Here is a 26,011-nt window from a genome sequence, read left to right as displayed (position 1 = left end):
AATGATGCCAAAAGAAACATTTTGCTTTTAATTCCGTAGGTTGAGTTGAATCGTGAAAATTAGTTATACATCACTTGCGAGCCCGTTGAGATTAGATAAAGTTCCGTTAAAGTATCCGACTACCTTTCTTGTCACTTTTCTTTAAAATGGTTCTGGAGTGAACTTTAAATACATTCTTTGATACAACGTGTCTCGAAATTGTGAAAACAATGACAAATTTTGGTCTACCTATAATATTTTCTATGAAAAAGTCGTTTTTATGTCAAATTTTAGGCAAAATTCATGTGATATTCGAAACACGATTGCAAAAAATTTTATAATGAAATGCTTTGTGATTTTCACAGTGCATTTAGCTAGTAATGTTGCAGGTTATGAACCAAAATTTGAAGGATTGATATGTTCAAAAGTTACACCAAAATATGTTTAAGCACGTGTGAATTTTTTTGAAATTTCATCCTACATTTTGTCTATAAAACACTATAATTCAAAAAATATATGTGACAGACCTTAGATTCTGGTTCATAACCTCAAAAATATATAGCAAAATATCACATTAAAATTTCGTAAGGATGCAATGAATCAATTTTTACAAATCATGTCACAAACTCAAGTAAAATGTCAAAAATAGCATTCTTCGTAAACCACGTTTAAAGTCTTTATTCGCGTATTACTTGTATGTAAAAACGCAACACTAAAGTGAACGTAACTTTGATTCTAAGCATCATATAAACAAAACAAGGCCCGTTTTGGAATCACAACAAATAGGGCTTTTATAAAAAATAAAAAAATGAAAATCCATATTTTTTAAAATGACGTTTCCAACGTAGTCGGATACCTTAAATAAATTCGTTTTGGTAACTTTATATTAAAATTTTATTTTTTGCTCATTTCTTCTACATCGAAAGAATTTCTTTTAATCAGGATTGTACAAGCAGAATGTGAGAGACCTGTTTTGTATGCCGTCTACTCTGAGAAGACTGATTTCTCCGAAATAGTTTCCCTCGTACAGAACGGCGATAACCATGTCTTCCCCCGTTGTTGAGTTCGGTACAACTACCTGAAAAAAAATATCACCACCATTAAAAATGAAGAGATTTCGACATCATCAAAAACGCTCAACTACCAAATACGGTGGAACCTCGTTACAACGATATAACGTTAAAACTCAATCCATCTACAACGATATTTTTTCCATATTTTGTTTATTTTTTTTTTATTTTTGCTGCCTCTCGATGTAACGATAATCACTCTACAGAGATATTTTTGCTTGGTCCACAGAGTACCGTTATATCGAGGTTTCACTGCATTTCGATGCCACAGTGTCTTTGTAGACAGAAATAAACCACAAACTGTACTTGCCTCGACCCTGCCGTGATTGATGATATACATCTCTCGACCTGTGAAAGAATCGTCATAGAGTTTTAAAGATAGTAGGAACGACGAAAGATATTGTAACGTTCAATTTGAAGGAATCTAAATTACGCAAGTTCGAGAAAAAATAAATAGGCTGAAAAGTTATAAATACAAAAAATTTGTTTGTTTATTGTTTATTTAAGTATGCATAACTACCCGAATCCCAATTGAAGTTGAGAAAGGAAACGTGTTCTCGTGAGGATAGAAGGTTTACGTAATAGATATGCAAGGGATTTACGAGACTGCAGTAAATACGGTATCCTCCTTTCCTCTCTACCGTAAATGGAACGAAGTTATAAGGGAATTTCTGTATCCACATGAAATTGTGCCACTGAAATGATCTTTCATGCATTCCATAATGGGTCAGAATGCTTATCCTGGGTTTGGAGAGAAGAGGAATCTAACTTCCACGTGAGTCGAGCAGAGGTGGATTTAGACGGCAAAAAAAAAAGATGTAAAATTTACGCTAAAGTGGACAAACGCATTTAAAACATTCTGCTTAATTATGAAAATACGAAAGATATTAAAAAAATTTCAGAATTCTTAGCTTATACCGAAAAATTAGAGTGAGCTTTTGCATCAGAATTTTAGAATGTGTTTGAACATGTATAGCCGAGAAATAGAAAAATATTCGACGAAAAAATTATTACAATACTTCATAACTGATTAATTAGATTCTATTAACCATGTTTCCCTTTTTCAATCGAAATATTCTTTATGCTTTTTCATTATAGCACCGAATTATTTTCGAATTAAAAGACGAAATATTTTGTAGGCACAAATGTTCGATTATTATTTAACCATTATTTCTCTTATTTGGAGCTCTGATTTTTTTTCCCTTCGTCATATAAATGTGCTTTTGAAAAGTTTTAAAGCAAGGTTTTTTTCAGACGGGGAAGTAAAAACTTTGCACTTCACACTATTTTTAATTATAATATTTATGTCGAGAATTCAAATTCATGTTATACGGAGCAACAAAACTGTTCATTTGAAGAAAAAAAAGGGTTTAAATATATTTTGTAAACACTGATGACTCTTTATCAGCATAAATATTCAGATTTCAAATGGATAAATTATTGACTTATTTTATGAGTTAATTCTGATGTGCTAAAATGCGCATTCGACATTTATTTTAATTTTGTTTTTATGGAAAAATACGTGTCGTGGACGTATCGCAAACTAATAAACCGGTCGAATGAAGAGAACAGAAGTGATCAATTTTTTTTACATTTATCAAATACACCGACTCGCAGGTGAAAGAAATTAAATTTCATCGAATTTACCGAGGCGATCAGTGATTATGCATAATCAAAACTTTAGCAACTTTCCCGTAATATTTAAGGGTAAAAAATAGTTTGGAGTGAAATATTCCACAGAAATTCGGCATTCCAGTAATAAAACATACTTGAACGTTAACAATGTGATGTGGATACAGCCCCTATACAACTCTTATCCACTTCAGGAAGGCAATAAAAGAAAGTGGGGGTACTAAGAAAAAAAAAGAAGATATTTAAGAACGGGCTAGATTGTGCGGAAATGTGTCCAAATTCTCCCCTATGCGGAAATGCAAATGGATGTGTCGCCAAACCGCAAAATCTACTATTGAAATCGTCTGCACTGTACTAGTCACACCTTACCGATTTTTGCGCCACCGAATTCTGCGGATGTGGATTCGGCGTAAGGTTCTCGGTGCACGGAACTTGTAGATTGCTCACATCGTACATTTGTTTTGTTTTTTTTTACTGCCGACCAATAGACCTACGACATTTGAATTAAACATCAGATAAAATATCTACTCGATTTGTCAGTTTCCCCCTTCCGGTAAGGAAGATAGGTGGCAGTGCCTGAACATATAGTGTGCACAGTATTTATACGTATTACAAATTTTGTTACTGCTTAGTGGAGATAACACGATATATATCATCAATATAAATTTTGGGTACTAATAGTTGGTAAATGGTAGTAGTTGAGCCAGAAAAAAGAAGTGTGAATTTCAGAAACGCGATGGGTAAACGAGTTGATAACTAGAACCGGAAACTCCCACAAGACTGAAATTTTGAACCGGCGCCTAATGTTTTTCCTCGAACTTTTAATTTTCTTTTCCTTGCAGTACCAAGTTTTAATTACCTAATTTACTTGAATTTTGTGAGAAGTTAATCCCTCTCCTAACGATTTGAGTTGGTATAATGTTGAGTATTTTACACAATATGATAAACATATATTTTTTCCCATTGTTTTCATTTTATTTAAGACGACGTTTAATGGCAACAGAGAATTCAGGTAGTTAGGCCATTATATTTCAGAGAGATGTAAATAAAAAGTCGAGCTTTTTTTTCATTATTAAATCTTACGACTTTATGGTACACTTAGTTTGGTCTCAACTCGCGAATGCTGACAGCATCTTTAAACCCTGGCGGCATACGTTTACAGCTATTGTGACGATACACTGGTGTTATGTACAAAATTAAAGCACGATAATACCGTATTTCTCACCAGTTTCACCCGCTTTGCATACGTAGTCACCTGGAGAGAATACTTGAGGTCGTAATTTCAGCACCAACTCGCATAAAAATCCGGTCTCGCACTTCTCGAAAATTTTGACCTAGAATTAGATTTTATGAACATAAAATTTATTCTTTCAAACGATGATAGGGTGGTATAAATTGATTATTCAATATATTGTTGCGGCCAGTTGTCCAAAATGTGGGCAATTGACCAATCAGCTGGTCAAAGCACAAAGCGGTAGAGGTATATTTCCGACTTTGGCGAATCGACTTGGTCAGTACGGATAGCGGCTAACCATTTCATGAACTGGCCAAGCTTCGGACATTGGTTGTGACATGTGCATTCGTTATACCTATTTAATTCGGGAATTTTCATTTTATAATTTGAAATTTATTATATCCAACCATTTTTTTTTACTGAGTAATTTACCATTATATATAGAAATGTCCTCTCCGTTTGTTATTATTGTTATTACAAGATTCCTCGAAAAACTGGTTATATTTTTGGAGATGATGATTACAATGAAGAAAATTCATCTCTGCTTCCACGTGGGGGTGTGTTGTCCCCAATCTTGTAATTTACCATTTTTTTCAAAGTTTAACATCGGTTTCTTCGAATTCGAACACATAAAAGAAACTTTAAATGAAACTTTGAACTGATGTCAGTTAAGTGGAATATTGATTATTGAGTGGTTATCAACTTATCAACGAAGCGATGCATTAAAGAGATACAAAAAAGCATTATCATTGATTATTATTAGCATTATCATTATCTCGAGAATCGAATTCAATAAGAGTAAGAAATGTCGGAAAAAGTGTCGTGACAAAACCTTTCGTAAACTATCCAGGTGGACATGCACAGCAACTTCGGCTCTCAATCTTTCGGGAAGAATGTTTAGCAAGCGAGATTCATCAGTGGCTTTCGTCCTAAAAGGGGGGGGGGGGGGAGAGAAATTAAGACGAACTTGAGCTCTATTGGCACATTCAATAACGGTATCAAATTGAATATCTAAAAAATATTTATAAAAAAAAATGTCTAAAACGAAGCTGGAAAAAAAATTATGTAATTTAACTCCTCATTCCTTAATAGAACAGAACTTCAATGTGTTTTCTTTTTGTGCGCGAGAAAATAACTTCAATCAGAAAAGTAAACCACAAGCATCTGAGTTTTGAACTAACTCACCTGGACCAGGAATATTCGGCCCATTTCTTGATCTTAAGCTGAAGAGAAGCCGGAACCTTCTTATGAGACAAATACATCTTTATACGATCCATTCTTTAATGAGAGTAAAAAAATACGACAATGATTTCGATTCCGTAGTAGTTATATTTTTACTTCATTAAATTAATTCTATCACAAAGCAATAAGCCCATTCTCAACCTTTGAGACTAACAAGGTGTCGTCCTCAAAAAATTATGTAGAAATTCAAGTGAATTCGTCTCTCCTAGAAATACATAAAAACTAGGGCTGGAAATCGAATAAAATTTTTTACTGATTAATCAAAAAAATTTAACCTATTAATCGAATTTTAATCGAATATTTTCAAATGCTGTTCATTCATAGCAAACGTAGTGTTAGTAACTACATAATATATCAATTGATGCAATAAAATATATATTCTATTCATTTATCCACTGTTTTTCCCCTCCCCGTCAACATTTTTTCCCCGTTTTACTGTGAATAAATGCTCATTATGGTGCACTTTATGGTGGTACTAACAACACTAATTCAAAGGCCAAATTATGCCAATAACATCATAAATTTGGCAAGGCCTGATGAAAATGATATAACCAGCAGGGCCGTCTTAAGATCATTTTGGGCCCCCGGACCAAGTGATTTTTCAGAGGCCTTATCAGGAAAATTCTCGAAAAATTCAACTGCTTCTCACTTTTCTGAGACCCCTCTTCTCTTAAGGGCCGTGTCCGGATGAGTCCATGCGTTGAGACAGCACTGATAACAAGATATCTACTCTATAATATAAAATCACAAATTCGAAAAGGGCCTGTTGCTGAGCAACCGAGTGACGGAAGTGGGTGAAGTTTTTGAGTGACGGAAGCCGGTTACGATTTTGGGTCAAATATTCATTTAACTCTAGCACATATCGGGACCCATTTGACCCATCGGGACCATGTTATGTTCATGTACCGAGAGGCTCCTACATCCTACAGCAAAGCCCTTAGGCTGGAATTTAGATTTCGAGGCCCCAAACCAGCTTTTCAGGGGGCCCCCTCTGTGATTAATTTATAGTGTGAAAAATCAAAAAGTGATAAGAATCGTTGTGGTCCCTGTCAGCCCTGCCCTTGTGGGGAGGGGGGGGGTCCATGCCGAGAGGTATGTATATTTATAATATACACACAACAGCAGTGTTCCCAACACAAGGTCGGGGTACCCGGGGGAGATTTCACGTATAAGTAAAAAGTTTTCATTTCCAGGGGCCCTTGATGGATCTCATTGTTTTCTTTCTGCTTTAACGTTGAAAAATTTGCGATAGCGGAAGCAAAAGATATAACCAGTCTGGGGCCCCACCAAAAGTATGCGAATTGGTGTCCCGGGTAATTGGTTGGGGGGGGGGGGGCCCTGGATTTTATTCGTTGGTAAAACAAATACAAATGAAAATTTTTCATGGCACTCACACCGGGGGATGACCGACAAGCTTCCAAGTCGGGGGCCCCATGTTTACAGGTTTGATTTTGGGGGCTATGGATTTTATTCGTTGGTAAAACGAATACAGATGAAAATTTTTCATCGCACTCGCTCCGGGGGATGACCAACAAGCTTCCAAGTCGTGGGGCCCATGTTTACAGGTTTCATTTTGGGGGCCCTGGATGAATCTCATTCTTTTGTGTTGTAGAATTTTAAACAGCGGAAGCCCGAGATAAAGCCAGTCTGGGGCCCCACCAAAAGTATGCGAATTGGTGTCCCGGGTAATTCTTTGGGGGCCCTGGATTTTATTCGTTCGTAAAACGAATACAAATGAAAATTTTTCATGGCACTCGCACCGGGGGATGACCGACAAGCTTCCAGGTCGGGGGCCCCCATGTTTACAGGTTTCATTTTGGGGCCCTGGATTTTATTCGTTGGTAAAACGAATACAAATGAAAAATTTTCATGGCACTCGCACCGAGGGATGACCAACAAGCTTCCAAGTCGGGGCCCCACGTTTACAGGTTTGATTTTGGGGGCCCTGGATGAATCTCATTCTTTTCTGTTGTAGAATTTGCAACAACCGAAGCCCGAGATATAGCCAGTCTGGGGCCCCACTAAAAATCTGTGTATTGTGTCCCCGCTAGTGGTTGTGGGGCCCTGGATTTTATTCGTTGTAAAATTGATAAAAATGAAAAATTCTCACAGGGGGGTGTCCGACAAGCTTCCAGGTCAGGGCTCCATGGAAATGTTGGCAGGTTGTAATTCGGTGCCCCTGGATGTATCTCATTGATTTTTGTGGTTTAACATTGTAAAATTTGCAACACATCGGTAGCCCAAGATATATCCAGTGTGGGGCCGCACTGAAATTCAGCGAATTGAATCTGGGGACCCCCATGGGGAAGTTTTATGGGGGTACTTGATGAATCTCATTTGTTTTTTGTTGCTTTATTATTATTTTTATTAAAATTCGCTTCTTCAGTAAGCTGGTGCTTTCACACGTCCCTTTCCCCCTTTCCATAGCACGCTGATGAAGTGGGACGAAATAAACAAGATATGTTGGGAAGAGAAGTGGGGAGGGGGGGTTGGCCGCCAAAGGCAGCAGGGGGGCAGGGCCCCCCTTCCCTCGTCTATATATATAAAATTTATTTTCTGTCTGTGTGTGTGTATGTTCTCTATACAAATCTACAATTTTAGATCGATCATCGTCAAATTTTGCATATATACCAAATGGGATCCAACTTAAACGATAGGCTACTTTAAAATTTCGTCAGAGCAGGGCAAATGCCCTAAATGGGCAAAAAACCGTAGGGCAACAATGGTTTTTGGGCCTCAACAATCACTTTCCGAACGTTTACTTTGGTTACTGTGGTTCCCTAGCAATGCGTTTAAGACGTGTACATGCCTTTACAATGGTTTGTCACTTCTTCAATGCTGCCAGTATATATATATTCACAATAGTTTATGTCTTTATAATGGTTTGCCACTTTTTTAATAGTCGTCAGAATCATCATCAACATCACTTTGAGGGTCAGGCAAAGGATGATCCCCATAGAAATCAGTGTTGAAATTGCCGATTTTACTGTAGAAATGCGGGAATTTAGTGGCGGGTTTCCTGCCACATCAATAATTTTAAAAATTGTATAGAATTCTCGATTTTTGAAACATTGAGTTCGCTTAGAGATACGAAGCAAAGAAAATTGAATATGAAGTAATTAGCCGGACCTACTTTTGAGTTGAATATCCATGCAATAACATTGATTTCAACTTTTTATTTATATCTTCTCAAGCATGAAAATTAATGTCTCCGTATTGTCTTTTGATATTCAACTGCATAAATCCATATAGTTTAGGTTGTTTTAAAACTAATTATGGGCCCGTAAAGTACATCGAAGAAATTCCACAGCTTTAATTGAGCAATTTTTGAAGCAGAAACAGGCAGACATGGATAACTTGAAGTTCGGGGGGGGGGGGGGAATTGAAATACCTAACGTCCCTTAAAAAAGGGGAAAAAAAATATTCATTTCTAACGTTTCTTTAAATCTAGATTTGTTTATTTCATGAGTCGCCATGTATTGGTTAACGTGGACACGGTTTGTATGTCCCTCAAAGAAAGAGGGGAGATATCACGTGATCTAAAAAGCCTCATCGAAGGTAACCCGGGCAGCGCCAGTTATTATAGCTAGTAACTATAACATCTTTGTAACGATATTTTTTCTTGGTCCGCAGGGCTTGTTCTAGACATTTTTCAAGGTAAGCGAATAATATTTTGGTGATAATTTGCTATTTATTTATTATTTATTTATTCAATATTGATTAGCCGAGGCCTATACAAGAGGATGCGGAATTTATACATGACGAAAGTGACGATTGATGGTACAAGAGAATTCGGAAATCGTAGTACAATCTACAATATTGCATTGTAGGTTGTTCCAGTCGATAATAGTTCTTGGGAAGAAGCTAAATTTGTGACAATCTGAAGAGGCAAAGATGAGCTGTAATTTTTGGGAGTCTAACAGCGAAATGTGAAGGTTTGAATATTGGAAGCGTCAATATTAGAAAACCCATGGAGGGATTTTGTAAAGAAAAGTTAAACGAGAAATAAGTCGAAGAGAGGAGAGCGGTTGGATATTGAGTTGGCGCTTGAGTTCCGTTATGATTGGGGATCCCATCGGGGCCAGTAGAGTGGGATTTTAATTTTTCAGAAGATTCAGGAGACCGGCTTTAGAAAAGGACATAGCACAGAAGTTATGAAGTGAGTCATAAAAGACGTATTGGTGGTGGGGGGGGGGGGGGATCAGAAGAAAAAACAGAAGAGAAGGCCCGGTTAAATTCGGAGGCAAGATCAAGGGGAGAGGTTAGGTCCGAGTTGGAAGTTTTAAGCGAGGAGGCACCTGCTGATCTATTTGGACCAATTTAATTCACCTCCTGCCTTCTGAGGATCAAACCTCTTTAGATGAGGCTTACGAAGGTGGTGGTCGGATGAAGTTGTTTTTCTGTGGTTCCCAACTTCGAGGCACAAATGCGAGCCAATCTCCCCGTTTAAAGGTCTCTCCACAGAGAACAACAGGCCTACAAACAGTACAAATGTAATTCAATCACACCACATCACTCACTTCACTTCTGAAATACAGATGGAAGCACTGAAAAATCATACGCAACACTAGATACGCCCTCAGACTATTGGGTACACACATTTACACTTCCGACACAACTAGGTAGTAAATTGCCCATGGCGATAGACCTGGGTTTTGCTAGGTTTGAAGGAAGGAAGTGTCTTAGAGGATGCTCGAGTGGCGTGGTGATAAAATGCTCGTCTAATACCGTGAAGGTTTCCGTCAGGTCCCAGGTTCGGTCCGGGAGAAGAATGTTGTTATTAACATATTTTCCCTAACGAGTTGATGTGACCACCGATAGATAGCACCTTTATTTCCAACCCAACTCGCTAGCGGCAGTAAATTGCATTATAGCGATACGGCCGGAGTTGGTGTGTGACGAAATATTTTCTAAAGGCTTTTCCGTCTGACAGCCGAGTGCTCAGCGCCATAAGTATTTAGGTCAATATGTAATAGCCGAGAGGGGGTGAGATATGCTTCAAAACTGAAAGGTCCCAGTGGAACAAGTCCTCTCGTTTGTATAAAGCGATCGCAGAACGATAGAAATGAACAAATGAGGACATAACAAAAGGTAACGTAATAATGACTATTTACCTCGCTTGAAATTCTTGTCGATTTGCGTTCATACTTGAGATGACATCTCCGACATTCCCAAGTACTGTGGCGAACACGAATACACCAGTCAAAAATATTATTCCAGTGAATATATATTCCTTTGGGGTGAAGGAAAAAAAAATTTAAAACATTATAAATCTCACGGTAAAACGGAATTATAACGTTTATATATTTTCCTCACGATTTTTTCAAAGCATTATCTGAAGCGATTCGTCTCGTAGAATGTGTGAAAAGGGGGAAAAAAAAGAGACGACGACATTCTATATCGATGGGTTTTTCGGCAATTAGAGGAAAAATATCGCCAAGTAGTCCACATCAGCAGAGTTTCAAAATCACAAACGTGTGTGTGTCACATGGTTTTTCCTCCGTAAAACCTCAATGTTTCATTTTTTCACACGATCAACTCTACTATTATACACCCCCCCCCCCCCCGCCCTTCTCAGGAAGAAGAGAGAACTAGCGGGCTCCAGCCTGGAATGAATCCCATTATTTTTTATTTCTTATACTTAAATTTACTAAAGTAAGGCTCGTGAAAAATATTGGCCTGAGGTCCCACCAAAACTCCTGCCGATGGACCAGGTTCCAGGGTATGGGGCACCATGTGTATGCAGGTTTCCAATCTGTCTTTGTCGTCATTCCTGTGCTACGAGAAGCAAATGCAAACTTGTCTCCCCAAAATAAAAATTTCGCCACAGTGTCAGATCTGCAACACTTTAATTACACATTCAGAAAAATTACCATCCAATGCCATTTTCTTACTCCCAGTTTGAAAGATAGAAACAGTTGAACACACAACACATGCATCCTGTTTCAATTTGATCATTTTTGATCAAATTTGATCAAAATCATCCTGTTTCGCGATGGACCGGGATTGCGTACATCTTATAAATATCCAATCAGTGACAAGCGTTCAATGTCAGAGAACGTTTAGAGCGAAACATTGTATCTGTGTAGTTACGAAATTCAATGAATAAGTTTGTAGATAAGATTTTATAAACAATAACATTTTTATCAATAACACAATCTAGGCAGCTAATTTCCAAATACAAATACAAATACAACGCCGCAACAGGCAAAATGCCCAACGAGGTGGCTGATAAAAAGATGCCCATAAAAATATGGATGTCATATATTTCAAAAAAAAGTCGATTGGCGGTGTACTAAAAGTTCATGGTCCATCCCATTGAAAATTTTGAACACTTCGATCATATCTCCTCGACCCCTGCGTTCATCCAATGTAAACATATTCAAAAAATGAAGTCTCTCTTCATAACTCAAGCCCTGTGTGTGCCAACAAGGACACGCGTAGCTCTTCTCTGCACCCCTTCAATCAAGTCTATGTCCCTCTGTAGGTATGGTCTCCAAAACCTTACAGCATACTCCAGTCCAGGACGAACTAAGCCTCGAAAAAGCGGAAGAATAACTTTAGGAGAACGCGAAGAGACCTTTTTGAAAATGAGACCAAGCGTTCTATTCGCTTTTTTGACCACCGCTGAACAATGTTCAAAAAACCTAAGCCGCTCGTCAATGAGAATTCCTAAATCGATGGCCCTAGTTGCATCCGAGTTAGTGACACCATTCAACTCGTAAGAGAACCGTGGGTTGTTCGAACCAAAATGAGCGATCATGCACTTATCAACGCTAAACGTCATGCTCCATTCATTTGCCCATGCTGCAATCCTGTTTAAGTTGGTCTGGAGCAACTCCCTCTGTCCCTCCCTTTTCGAACTGTCTGCCTACGTAAAATTATTTTAAGTTGATTGGAGAGAGAGAGAGAGAGAGAGAGAGAGCCTATTCCCCCACATTTATATCCATTATCTGTGCGTATTTTGATATTTACCGTCGTGCGCCAGTGGGATTTAACACTTAACTCGATGCAGATAGAAAAAAATGAGTAGCCCTCGTTCAAGTGTGTATGAGTGCCATCTGCGATGGCGACGATACATACCATTTTGTCACCATGTGCAAAGGTCCATTAACTGTTTCCACGACATATCATTTCATATGATAAGTGTTTACCCGAAAAAATCGAGTAAACCTCAAAAAACATAGCGTTGACACATAAAGTGTGAAATTAAGTGTCGCGTTATTGCGATATGAGAATGAAACTTCAACAACTGCAAAACCTTTCAACGACAAGACCTTTTTCGATAAAGACAAGTACCCTGCGTATACTTCGTCAGATTGGATTTCCGTTTGTTTATCATTTCGGAACAAACAGTCAAGCGAGCAAACACTTCACCAAGGCACAGCCTGTGAGTGAGGTTGCACTTCGAATTTTAAGGTCACCACAATAACACTTTATCGCATTCATTTACTCCTTCACGTACAGGCTTTTGGCACCAAATTTAGATGATCTTTATTTGCAGTATCGGCGATAATTCTGAAAAAAAAAGTTGTTCTTGTTCATAGATGTTTAAAAAAAGAAAGGGGGAGAGAAAGAAATAGAAAAAAAATAAATATAGAAGGGGGGGGGGGTAGTAAAACAGTACAGTAGATAAGTAGATAAAAGAGTACTCTTTCGCCCATCAGCAACCCCCCCCCCATGCCCTATGTGCAGGGCCGTAACTAGAGGGGGCGAGGAAGGCAACTGCTCCGGACGGCAAAATTTAGGGGGGTGGCAGTTTTAGAGGGAAAAAAGAACACTATTACAAAATTGTCGAATTTTAAAGTTGTGGGGGCGGCAAAAATCCTAGTTGCGGCCCCGCCTATGTGTATAGTATAAAGATACATACTTTCAGAGATACTTACAAGATCCGTTTCTGGAGAATTCGTGTTTCCAATGGTGGTTAACGTCATGGCTGACCAGTACATACATATTATATACTTCCTGGAAAAGAAAAGTATCCTTGTACAGTATATAATAAAATAATTTGAGGGGGGTGAGAAGACTAACCTTGTATGTATTTAGTTTCTAAATTTCATTTATTTATCAGGAAGTGATAAAAATTTATTTATTTTGCCTATATAAATATTGAACACTGCCACATACAGGGTCCACATAACCAACTTTCCAACATATTTGGAAAGAACGAAAAAAAAAATCCTATAAGAGAAAGAGAAGGGATGGCATCATTTTCATCTAAATATCTGGATTTATTGGTGAGCAACAAGCGCTAAAAGATTGGAAAAGTTCAAAATCGAATTGTCATTTTTTCATCGCCAATTATGAAAATACTCTTCTGGCTACAATCGGTCAAATTTACCAAAAACTTGTCCATTGCATCAACTTTCGAAAGAGCCTCAGTAAACCATACTGGTGTTCTGATTCAGGAGAAATTTAGCTCTTTGTTCGCAATACATCGCTGAAATCTGCGAAGTAATTTTAGTAAGTTTAGGCGACAATTCAATTTTTCACTTCATTAATCTCTCAGCGACTGAAGTTCTCCATTAAATACAGATATCCTGTAGATGTCAATGATCCTGTAATGTATAGGATCCTTATAGGATTTTTTCTGCAAAATCAAATTGGTGCCAAAATCTGTAACCGCCAATTCCGAATTTTCGTCGGATATCTACTTCGACAAACGTTGATTGCAGTGATGTATAACGAACAAAAGGTAAAATTTCTCCTGAACCAAAACACCGATATGGTTTATTGTAGACTCTTTCGAAAGCTGGTACAATGAACAAATTTTTGGTAAACTTGACCGATCGTTGCTGGAAAGGTGTTTGCGTAATTTGCGATGAAAAAATTTGGCAATAATTTGAAAAACTAATGCAGAAAAGTGTTTTCCGTTTTTCGATAGGACGAATATTAAGTGAATTATAAGCTTTTAAAATTTTGTGAAGTGTCATTTTTCTAACGGTCCGTTATATGCCAAACACCGAACCAAAGTGCATTTCTTCGCCAGTAGCGGGTTGTCACTTCTTAAAAATGAACTGAAATATTCAATCCCATTAGAAGCCAAGTTCGGCCTTCTTCTTTCACGATTGGCGCTTTTACTCTCAATGCAATGTGATAGTATAACCTTGTTGTTACGTGTAATTACGTATTAGTTTCATCCACCAAATTGGCAAATTTATCACCAGATTTTTAAAGTGTTAGCCAAATGAGATCTACTTGAAATTTTTTTTAACCAAATCAATACTTTTTGCCAAAATGTAGTAATTTGTTCTCTTTCACTATCAAGTCAACATTTTTTGGGGAAGATGCATACAGTGCGTTGTGTTTACTACGCGATCGTTTTTATACGCTGTCGTTTTAATCAGATTACATATTGATCAATGAAACAGGACAATATTTTTTGAGTTATTTTAAAATCTCATCGAAACACACACAGTCACGTGAAATAAACTTCAAAGAAGATTGCAAAAATGGTAGCTTGACAAAGGTGACTTGTGAAAACACTAAAATAATAAAATTTCGATCAGAAACTTTCAATCAAACTAGTCATTTTATGAATTGGCATATTCAAAATAATTAGTGGTTTCTCGGATATTTTCTATTGATTTTTCATTGAGTCACATTTTCATACCGATTTCTGCATGTTGCAATGACGATTTCTCATTTCTTTTTGACTGCAATTGATTTTTATCACGATGAAATATTAAGAAATTTTTACTTTATTTTTCCACAAGAAAGATTTGGACTACTTTGAAATTTCTATTCCATGATTCGCGCAGAACTTGGTCATTTTTTTTAAAACGAAGGTTTATTTAGGGGCGTATTTATTCGATTGGCCTTTGATTTTTGTAGCGCAAGAACCAATTAGGTCAAACTGCGCCAAAACAAGTGGCCAACTTAAAATAATTGTGCTTGTCATGTCAAGAAAGGAGGTTGCCCTGGGACCCCTCTTAACAAAGACGGACTTCAGGATTTTGCCGCCCCGTTGCCGTTATATGTGTATTTTGTTTCTTAATTTTTTTCCGAAAAATCATGATTACCTCCCTCCTGGTTCTCAATTTTCGAAATTTGAGAATTTTTTATCACCATGTTTTTACTGTCTGTTGCTCCAAATATGGTTTTGAGTAAAGCCTACTGTTTCATACGCACATTCATAACATAAATGAGATGCCGTAAAAATTTTAAACTGTAATTGTTAAACTGTAATCGTGACAATTTGTAACTGTGATCGATTTCATTCATTATGTTTGTTGTGTTACTCAGTTTTAATTGTGTTGCAGAATTTCAATCAAAAACTGAGATGCAACATGTAAATCTTCCAGAACTTCTGAATTGGAACTGGAAAAAAAATCTCATCTTAAAATTGTTGGAGATGATTTATTCGTTTAAGGGGATTCATGACCCCTGAAGTCGAATTTTCAAACATGACTTTAAAAAATATTTCATTCAATCGTGAAAATCAGATGCAAAAAATTTCTTGTCAATCGGATCAATTTTTTTTTTCAAAATAAAACTCAAAATTAATGAATTGTAGTGTAAATGTGAACAAGAAAAAACACTTTGAACGCGATTTTCACGCATATATATATACTACACCAGTAGTATATGTATATACTAAACCAAAAATTATGAAATTTTGCAGAAATATTTATATGACACTTTTTAGTGAAATGAATCTCGAACTTCGATGTTTGATCATCCGTTAGAATTTTACGAATTTTAAAGTTTGAAAAAATTTATAAATTTTCAAAAATATATGAGAAAATATTCAATATTTGTTTCAAAAAACACTAGGGTTAACTTCGAAATCCGAAGTTCATTTTACTAAACGTGGCGAGTAACACATTTGAGCAAAATTTCAGAATTTTCGGGCTGGCAGTATCTTTTTTTATCTTATGGCTGAACTCGAAAACATTTGCAACCTCATAAAATCGTAATAATTAACTGGCACTTAAAAATTTGAAAAGTGTGCACACAACAACAAAAGATGGAAAAGAAACTGGTTTACTTTCTTATTGCATAGGATTATATTATTATGCAGTTTAAAAAACGCCAAGTTATACATTTGGTGTACGTTTGGTTAATTTGGCCGGATTTTTAAGTGACGTCGTCAATTTTTAAAACGTTATAACTCATTAATTATGGGTCAGATAAAAAAACGGAAAACACTTTTCCATATTAGTTTTTCACAAGGAATCACGTGTGTGCGTTCTTGGGCGGTCGATAGTTACCACCCTGTATATATATGTATATATATTGAATGTACGTTTTTTACCCCCCCCCCCCCCCAGAAAAATTTGAAATGTCAGGTCTGGAGACAACTCAGACGTAACGCCCGTTCTAGTGAATATATTCCATCGAATATTTGTGTACACGTTACATGGGTCATGGGAAAAAGGAAAATGCAATACAAAAATGTCAATTCTCAGATGACGACCATATTTTATGTGAGCGCTGCCTATTCATTTTTCAAAGTTTTTATTTTATTTGGTAAATTTCTTCAAAATTTAGGGGCTACAGTAAAATAGGTATAAATGACATCCATATTTGATATGGGTTTTTTTTATTTCAGACGTTTTTTTAAGTCTATCCATTTTGCTCGTTGTGGCTTTTGCTTTTGTATGTACATATATTAATTTCCGAATCTCCAGAACGTTCCTAATTTAAATTTTCATACACGTAGTCATGCAAATGTTTAATATAGTGGATCGCGCTTATAACGTTTTCCAAAAAACTATCATGAAAAAACGTTGGAAGCAGGAAATATCGATGAGTATTAATAAGAGGTGGGATCACGAAAATAAGTTGTACTATTGAGAAAACGTTCTAAGTGGAAACGTTATAAGCGGGATCCACTGTTGTAATTTTAACTCGATATCTCACCTTGAGAACATCTGCTGCTTTGGATCATTTGTATATACCCATTCGTTGCTTCCGAGTCCTTCGTACTGCAAAATATTACATTTTTTTTTTATTTTCAATGTCATTGCGCCCTATCAAGGTGTTATAAATCAGTGTTCTTCAATCTTTTGTGAACAAAATGAAACAAAAAAAAAACTTCAATCAATGAAAAAATTAAGTGAACAACATGGTGGTCCGGCGGGCGAAATAATTTGCGTATATTCGGCGAGAGAAAAACCAGGAGGATAATTTCTTAATCGTCGGATTCATTACATTTCCATATTTATGGAACGGCGATTGGTATATGATCGAAGTGTTCAAAATTTTCAACGAGATGGATAGGATAGACAATGAGTTATTGATACACCGTCAGTCAACTGCTTTGACAAGGGGACACCAGTATCGTTTAGTAAGGACAATTCCAGGTTGTGGTGTCGCAGGGAGTTTTTCTCTAACGACCCACCAAGATCCAAAAAATACTGTTTTTTATTTAAGAAATATTCAAATGATTTTTTTAAGTCAACGTATGAAGAATTTATGTAAGAAAATTATGAAACCGCATGAATATCGGCAATGAGAGCCCCTACGTATATGAAATCAACTACATATTCGCGAAAAATTCCAAGTTTTCTGTCTTAAATATATGTGCAAGCATTTCATTTTATATATTTTATATCGAGACGAATTGTGGTCAAAAGAATGGCAGCAATAGGTTATAATTTGCGTGCCCAGATGGAAATAATGTCCTCAAATGTAGTGTTTACCATAGCGCTCAACGAAATTTCCGGTATTCAAAACGTGGTTCAAACCCCGTATCTTCGGGCTTGCGATGGTGATATGAACATCACTGAAGAATTTTCAGAAATGTTTTCTATTCACGGAACCACAACAAAGGAATATATTTCTGACATCGTGGCAAAATGCGTCAAATGATACACTGAGGGAAAATACAGAGAAACCTGTATAAAACGGGAGGTCAAGAAACTGAAATTATTTTCCGTTCCAGACAGGTTTCCGTTTTATAGAGGTGCACATGAAAATATATGCAGTGATTTATTTCAATCGTTTACGAAACCTGTTTTGAGAGCATCACGCTAACGAGCGTTAAACAGAGACATGCATATTATTATTTCGAATTTTTTCATCTGTCATGTTTGATGTTTCAAATAACTATGCATTTCAAATTTCATATTTAGTGCGCTAATAGTTAAACTTCAATGTAAAACGTTCTCCTGAATAGCAATAAAATGAACACCTACTTTTGTCAAAAATTAAAATTCTTAAATACAGTGAAACCTCGCTATAACGATATTCTGAGGACCATATCGTTGTAGAGGGATTATCGTTATATTCAGGCAAAATTATCCTTACGTGTGAAATTTATGCTGTTGTTATCATCTTTTCTACATGGACATCAGAAATGCACTTTTATGAATTTATTCATTGCAAAAAATTGTAATGCATTAATTTATTATAAAAATTCACTAAGATGCATTGCCCCTGTAAAGAAGTTTACCGCATTGCATTTCGACGTGCTACACAAAAAGTAGCAATAACTTCTCTAGCTTTCGGTGTTTTTTTAGTGCAAAAGATGATGTTATCAGATGCTTTCAGAAGAAGGAAAACAAGTGAGGAAGTTTTAAAAATTCAAAACGATTTTTTTTTCAAATAATATAGATATTTTTATAAAATTTAACACGAGCATTTAGGATTTTAATCGTTGGTTATTTTTTTCACGAATTTTAACTTTAACAACATGCAACTTTTTCAAAAATTACCAAAATTTACCCATATTTTGTGTCATAAAAATTTTTAAAATAATTTCAATAAAAGATCCTCGTGTTAAATTATGTAACACGAAAGTGTTCGGAAAAATGTTCCTTATCTAACAAAAAACTTAGTTTTGAGAAAACAACATTTTAGTGGAAAACATTATCACTTAAAATGCCTGCCAGCAGTTTATATTAAAATATTTTTATATTACAGGTAGAGCAAAAACTTTAACACAGTTAGACGCAAAAAATTTCATACTATTTGAAACTTGAAAAATTCAAAATTGTTTTTTGGAAAATTTGAGTCCATCAACACGTTAATAATTAATTTTGATAACTAATGGACAAATTTTTTATTGCCAATTAACAAATTTTATTATTTTAATTACTAAATTTTAGTAACTGATGGCAAAAAATAATTTTGAAGTGAATGGCCCACGGCCTAATTGAGTTTGACATCCCTGATAGCTGTATAAATTTTATGTGCCCTAATGTTTTTGTTGGCCGCAGATGTGTGCCGAATAAGAATGTAGTTGAACTTGAAACTAACCGGCAGTAGGATATTTTTTTTGGTCGACAACCCACTACGACATGCAATTTTTTTTTCATTTTTACAGATGGCAGCAAGAGTTATAGAGTAACAATAATATGCTCAATTATAATATAATACACGAGTGAAAAAGCTGTGGATACTGCCAAAAATTGCCTGTTTTTATACTGCATAGCATCGTAAATTTTTTACGCCAACATGTTCGTTGATATGTTTTTGGTGCTTACGAGAACTGATTTTGCGGCAAAAGTAAACACATAGTTACAGGTACTTGGTACATAATACTTACACCGGTGTACGGCATGAAAATAAATAATATATGGTATATTTTTCTAGTTTTCTTGCTGCATACCAGTTTGAAAAACCAACTTTACTTAAAAAATTCTAACATATAGTTTTATTTTTATTTGATACGTGTCAGCGGGAGTCCTATATAGCGCCCGAGAGGTAAAGTGATAAGATGCTCGTCTTACACTATGAAGGCTACCGTAAAGGTCCACGGGTTCCAATCCGGGGAAGAACATAAGAAACAAGTAATACCTATCGGTCCTAGGGTGACCACAGATATAGATGGCGCTTTCATCTCCCACCCAACTCCACTGGTTGTAAATTGCCGTATGGCGATATATGACCGGAGTCGGTGAAGTAACAGGAGTCCTATATTTTTGTGACAGATATTTTTGTGTAGAAGAGAAATATTGCGTGAATTTACTCTCTTTTTAAGAAATATTTCTCTTCTACACAAAAAATATCGGTACTACGAAAACGAATAGAACTCATTAATCAGTATTCGAGGCAACATAATTTATCTTCTGACACACACAAACCTCTTAGGTTTTTCTCACAAACGTCTTTCATTCGAATATCACTGCTCTGAAGTTACGCCAAAAGATCCTTAGCAGACTATGCCGACGAAACTTGGCTCCAGCAATCAACAACAAACTAATTCTTTACAAAATGATCACCCGATTTATACCATCTATATGACTGTTAAATCTGTTATAATATGCTATGAGCTGTCATAGTCTCATCTATGGCACCCCGATTTACAAATCAAAGTTCATGTTTCCGTTTTGCTTTGTATTTTTTGGTAGTACGTTTTTTGCAGTAGTAGGACATCCGCTACTGCTTTGTTAAAATTTTTTGTATACGTGGCTTCAGCGTTGTTTATGTAAGAGATATATTATACTACGCTCAATTTTACGAACCTCCAATTTACGATCCGCACGTTTTTACTAATTGTCGGGTCTCAAACTTTTATTTATGCCTTTAAAATGGCTTTCCTATTTACGAACCTTGGATGTTAAGAGTTTATTTTTCACGTCCCTACGGGTTCGCGAAAACGAGCGTCCGTCTACTCTGCGCTGTGCTGTACTGTACTGTAACCGCTACATTAACTTCCACTCGACTTTTAATGGATATAACGTTTTCATGAAAGTTTTACCAACTTTCATGAAAATGTGTAAAAATGCGAATTTTCTAATTTTCAAAAATGAAAGCTTGTCATTTATTAATCACAACGATTCTGGTGCTAATTAAAATCGTAATTAATTAACTAATTATTGTTTGTAATTGCATTTTTAATTTGGTTGCTGTATTTTTGAAATATATAACATCAAAATTTATTATGGACATCTTTTTCTCAGCCACCTCGTTGGACCTTTTGTCTGTAGTGGCCTTTGTATTTGTATTTTGAGTTTCTGGAATAATTCTTCGGGTCTTGGAATAGGGTACTGATTTACATCGATTTGAGAGTTCACTGCGACTTTGTAGTAGTCACCGCAAATGCGAATAGAACCATTCGGTTTATTTACAACAACTATAGGAGCTGTCCATTGACTTGTAGTACATAGCTAGCTTCCAGATGCCTGCAGAAGTGAGACGATCTTTCCTGAGAAAATTGAATAGGACGTGCTTTGCAGAACTTCGGTCGAGCATTTGGCTTCAGAACAACACTAGCCTTGTAAGAATTACACTTCCCAAGTTCATCTCGAAATACATTTTCATGCCTCTGGGAAACTTGTGCAGCGAATTTTTCATGAAGAGTAGTTGTTGCCAGTGTAATCACTCGCTGAACAGAGTCATCAATGTGAAAATCAAACGCTTTGAGCCAGTCTAGTCCAAAAATGCTACATCCTTCCGCAGTATCCGTAACAAGAAGAGGAAGGTCCATGTGGTTTTACCCTTATATTTTACTGTGACCAGAATTTTTCCGTGGCGTTGTATTTGTATCTGTATTTGTATTTATTCCCCTCTTAGATTTTTATTACTCACTCTTTTAGATTTATTAATGACTGAATAATAATTTTTTTACACAATATCAATATGTTCGGCCGTCCCGCCTTCCCAAGCATACGGCAAGATGGGTTCGACGCAGCGATTAAAACTTGGAAATCGGAAAAAAAAACACCTTCCAGACATACAAAACTTGAAGGAAATAAAATAAAAATTGACAGATTAAAGCACAAAAACATAAAAGACTTAAAATGGAACTTAAAACTTGAAAGAATGAAAAGTAAAAGGCAAATAAAATATAGAATTTAAAATTGAGATAGTTCGAAGGCTTTGAATTCCAAAACATACATAGCATGCATAAAGCCTATTTTTGAATTCTACACAAAGACATACGGCCAATAATATAGCGTGAGTGTTCTGTTAATGGACCGACAAACTCAGAGGGTTGTTAGTAGGCATTAAGAACAACAAAAATTGCAATGAAACGTGGTATCTCAAACTACGTTGAGAGGGTGAACATCGCAAAAAACGCATGCAGGCTCTGAGTCCAGAGGAGACGAAAGGTGAATGTCAGTTGATCGCTGAATGCGTTCGTGGGTTCGCTCACCATATCTGCTGTAAGCAGCGTCGGGATAAGCATGCGCTGGGGTAGGATCACGCGCTGCGGAAGATGTAAATTAGCCCAAACGTCTGAATGGAGCAACGTACCTTGTTTTCCTGCAACACGTCCTCCCGGAATTGATGCAAAATGTGCCGGCCACAGTGCTGCGAGGCATGTGGTTCATACATTATGGCACCCCTGCACATTTTTCCCGCGAAGTGCGTAATCACCTCATGTTACATACCCAAGGAGGTGGATTGGAAGCGCTGGACCCGTTGCTTGGCCTCCACGATCACCGGATCTCAATCCGTGTGACTTTTTCCTATGGGATCACCCTAAATCAGTGGTTCTCAACCTTTTCAAGCCCGCGGCCCGGTTTCATTCCTTTTTGTGAGTCGGAGGCCCGGTCAAACACACGACCAACGGAAAATGAATGAGGAAAAATGAAACGGCTAATCACTCGCGGCCCGGTATGAATGATATCAGGGCCCGGTACCGGGCCGCGGCCTGGCGGTAGAGAAACACTGCCCTAAATCACTCGTTTATGCGACGCCTGTGGATAGACACATCGGAGGATCTCATAGATCGGATTGTCATCGCTGAGGCAGACAACAAAAGCATACCTGGTATATTCGAGCGCGTCCGAGAATCGTTTTTACGTTGTTGTAAACTGTGCAATAACGTCAGCGGCCGCCACTTCCAACATCTCTTGTAATAATTAATCAAATAAATCTTTTTGTAGTTATTATTGTACTTTTTTTCGTTGCAGCGTGACGTCGAAACCTGCATGCGTTTTTCGCGATTTTCATCCTTTCAACGTGGTTTGTGACACCATGTTATATTGCAATTTTTGTTCCTCTTGATGTCTACTAACAATCCTCTCAGTTTGTCGGTCCGTTAACAGAACACCCTGTATTCATCGATCTCACGTTCTTTAGTTACGTCAATGTCTACATTAAAGTCAACACTATTTCGAAACATAGAAACTCGAAAAAATCGGATTGTCATCGCACTAAGATAGTAAGAGGAGAGATAGTCGCCAATCTACTATGGTTCATATTCGGAGTCACTTGCCGCTTCTATTTGTTATATTGTTCCCACCTCCACCTCGCTCCAGGCGATATATCTTACTGCAGCCTCTTCCATTATTTTAATCATAAACTGTGTTGTGTTGTTTCTCAGTAATGCTGGTAGTGTTTTACTGTCTCGTTCTTCAAATTTATTTCATTTCTCATGCTCATCCAGAATTCGCACCCGTATATCAGTTGGTGTACGTCACATTCGGTTGACCCACAGAAAACACACATCAGGGGTTTCCTGAAGTATTTGTTTTATGCTCTGCAAGAGTGATTCGTGTTCCGTAAGTATTTAATTCAGGAAGAAGTTCATTTTCACTCTTTTAACATCTACCGTCGGGAATATACTATAAGTTTTTCTTCCTTTTGAAGACAATGTTCATTCTTCCCGCCACCTGCCATTTCTGCAGAATCTTTCTCTTACACAGCTTCTTTATGTGTCCTCTATCGCAGACATCTTCAACCTTTTTCTTGTCGCGAGCACTGCCTGTGCTCAATCTCAAAAAAAAAGAGCACACTTACGACAAGTTTGACATACGAATCCATGAAATCAGAATAATTTCAATCCTTGAATGCAATTTGCAAAGGGTGTTCAATTGGAAAGTTGATCAAGTGCTCGCGAGCACAAAATCGGGCACGGTCATTGAGCACTCTGGATGCTTCAGAGAGCACGGTGGTGCTCGTGAGCAACGAATTGATGCCTGCTCTATCGTATGGATAGTTGTAATCTATATCGTTCTTTTTCGTAGCCCCCTTCGTGTAGAAGTCCGCCCTTTCATTTCCTTCTATTCCCACATGTGCACGAACCCATACAAGTTCAATGCCTGTGTCTCTCTAAGTAAATTTTGTACAAGTATATTCTGAACTTCTGTATTTTTTGTTTTTTATTCTTTTTATTGCCTCCAGTGAGGACGTTGAATCACTTGCGATGGATGAATTCACTATTTTCCTGCTTTTAATAAATTAAATGGCCTTCTCAATTGCGTACATTTCAGCTCTATACACCGTGCATATATTATTAAATCTATATACCTTTACTTCTGCTTCGCTTTCCATTCTAGAAGTACACAAAAGCGGCACCAGTTCTTCCGTCCATTCTATAGATCCATTAGTATAGATGATATTTTCATATTCTTTACTATCAGGGAAATTCCAGTTGTGGTAATTCAATTTCCAAGGCTCGATAGAGCGTATTTATCATTTACCACTTCATCTGGTTCAATTGTCAAGCCGTCGAAATCGGTCGTTTTCCCTTTCTTTATTAGTCGAAAATATTTCTGGTTGTATTTAAGTTTAATATACAGTGGCTCCGGACAAGCTAACGTCCACAGTGCCATGTTTGATTCAGTGTCATATGCGTGTGTTATACTGATGAGTGGCTTTCGTTGTATTTCAGTAATCTTGTCATTCTGTATCTTTAAGTCCCTATACCAAACTTCGGAACCATAGCTAATTGATCTTTATATAACTTCGAGATATATATTTTTTCTGATTTCTGGTTTCAGTCCCCAAGTAGCTTTTGCATATTCATTGATCTTCTATAGGTGATATTTTTTATATTTCCCTTGATGTTATTTAAGTTGGATCGTCCAAAATAATTTTCTATCTATTGTGACCCCGACATATTCAATTGTTTTACTGTATTTTATGTTAAGGTTCTGAAGTCTAATGGTTGGTCTCTTTGTTATGTCTTTCCCTGTTTCGCATACTGTATATCTGCATTTTCCGAAGCTGAACTGCAAGCCATATTCTTCCGCCCATGATGCGTATTTCTCTAATATATCTCTCGTACTTTCGTTGAAGTGTGAGGCTGATGTGGCCTCGACCGAGATTAGAAAATCATCAGCAAAAGCCCGATGTTTCGTGTGGTTCAGAGTCTCCGTTCGCAGTATTTTGTCTGCAGTCAACAGCTACAATAGCGGTCCTAGCACTGAGTCCTGGGGCACACCTCTATTATAATGATGAAGATCAGTGGTATTTTTACAGTACAACGTTTTTTCGTCCAGGGAGTTGATAAGAATGTCCTTGAAGTATTCAGGAAATCGCAATTCTAATATTCGTTTCGTGAGTCTAGACAGTTTTACTCTGTTAAAAGCACGAAATATGTCTAGGCTAATTATGCAAATCAGTACATCTGTCTCAGCATTCGATAATCTTCGCCATGAGCTCATATATAATAGGCTATCGTCAATTTCAACAATACCTGATAATTTACTTAAAAGTACTTTAAGTATTTTTGAAAAAAGTATATCTATCATGACAGAATAGAATACAGAATGAACCGAGCACGTCCAGGCTCTATCGCAATTGCAATTTAAGCACAGTGGTCATAAGACCGCGGACGTACCGGGAAAACCTACTGGTGTATCAGCCAAGCGAAGCCACCCCAAGCCAACCCCCCCCCCCCCAGGGCACCCCTCACCAACTCTCTCGTCACCCTGCCTCCTTCACATTCCCAACCCAACAATAGCCTAACATCTCCGCCCGGCACCACCAGGACGTTCGCACCCCCAACCTCAACTAAACATCCTCAGCCAAGTCCCACAACAGCCGCCACCCGACCACCCAAAAACCCACATCACTCCCCACGACCGAATTCTCCCGCCCCCAGAACCATCCCGCCCCTTCCGGAGCTTCATTGTAAGTCAAAACAATAAATAGTTACACACAACACATATTTGCTGATATCTGGGGCTATACTATCTCTTCATGCTTATCAGGTATCCGATCCGTATCC

General features: G+C 37.1%; 1 protein-coding gene across 1 annotated transcript in view; it reads right to left on the bottom strand.

Moving 5' to 3' along the window:
* LOC149069446 (uncharacterized) overlaps positions 1-26,011 on the bottom strand; it is a 70,907-nt gene that overhangs the window by 5,423 nt on the left and 39,473 nt on the right. Inside the window, exons 11-18 of the mRNA XM_089250063.1 lie at positions 17,023-17,087; positions 13,044-13,122; positions 10,272-10,390; positions 5,101-5,193; positions 4,748-4,844; positions 3,907-4,015; positions 1,356-1,397; positions 948-1,053 (exon numbers count right to left, since the gene is read on the bottom strand). Coding sequence (XP_089106189.1) covers positions 948-1,053; positions 1,356-1,397; positions 3,907-4,015; positions 4,748-4,844; positions 5,101-5,193; positions 10,272-10,390; positions 13,044-13,122; positions 17,023-17,087 — 710 coding nt within the window. The remainder of the gene's footprint in view (positions 1-947; positions 1,054-1,355; positions 1,398-3,906; positions 4,016-4,747; positions 4,845-5,100; positions 5,194-10,271; positions 10,391-13,043; positions 13,123-17,022; positions 17,088-26,011) is intronic.

The sequence above is a fragment of the Pholcus phalangioides genome, unplaced genomic scaffold, assembly GCF_987345545.1.
Source record: "Pholcus phalangioides strain wild (caught in Gottingen) unplaced genomic scaffold, Ppha-v1.0 ptg000022l_1, whole genome shotgun sequence".
NCBI lineage: Eukaryota > Metazoa > Arthropoda > Arachnida > Araneae > Pholcidae > Pholcus > Pholcus phalangioides.
This window is presented reverse-complemented; position numbering and strand designations above follow the sequence as displayed.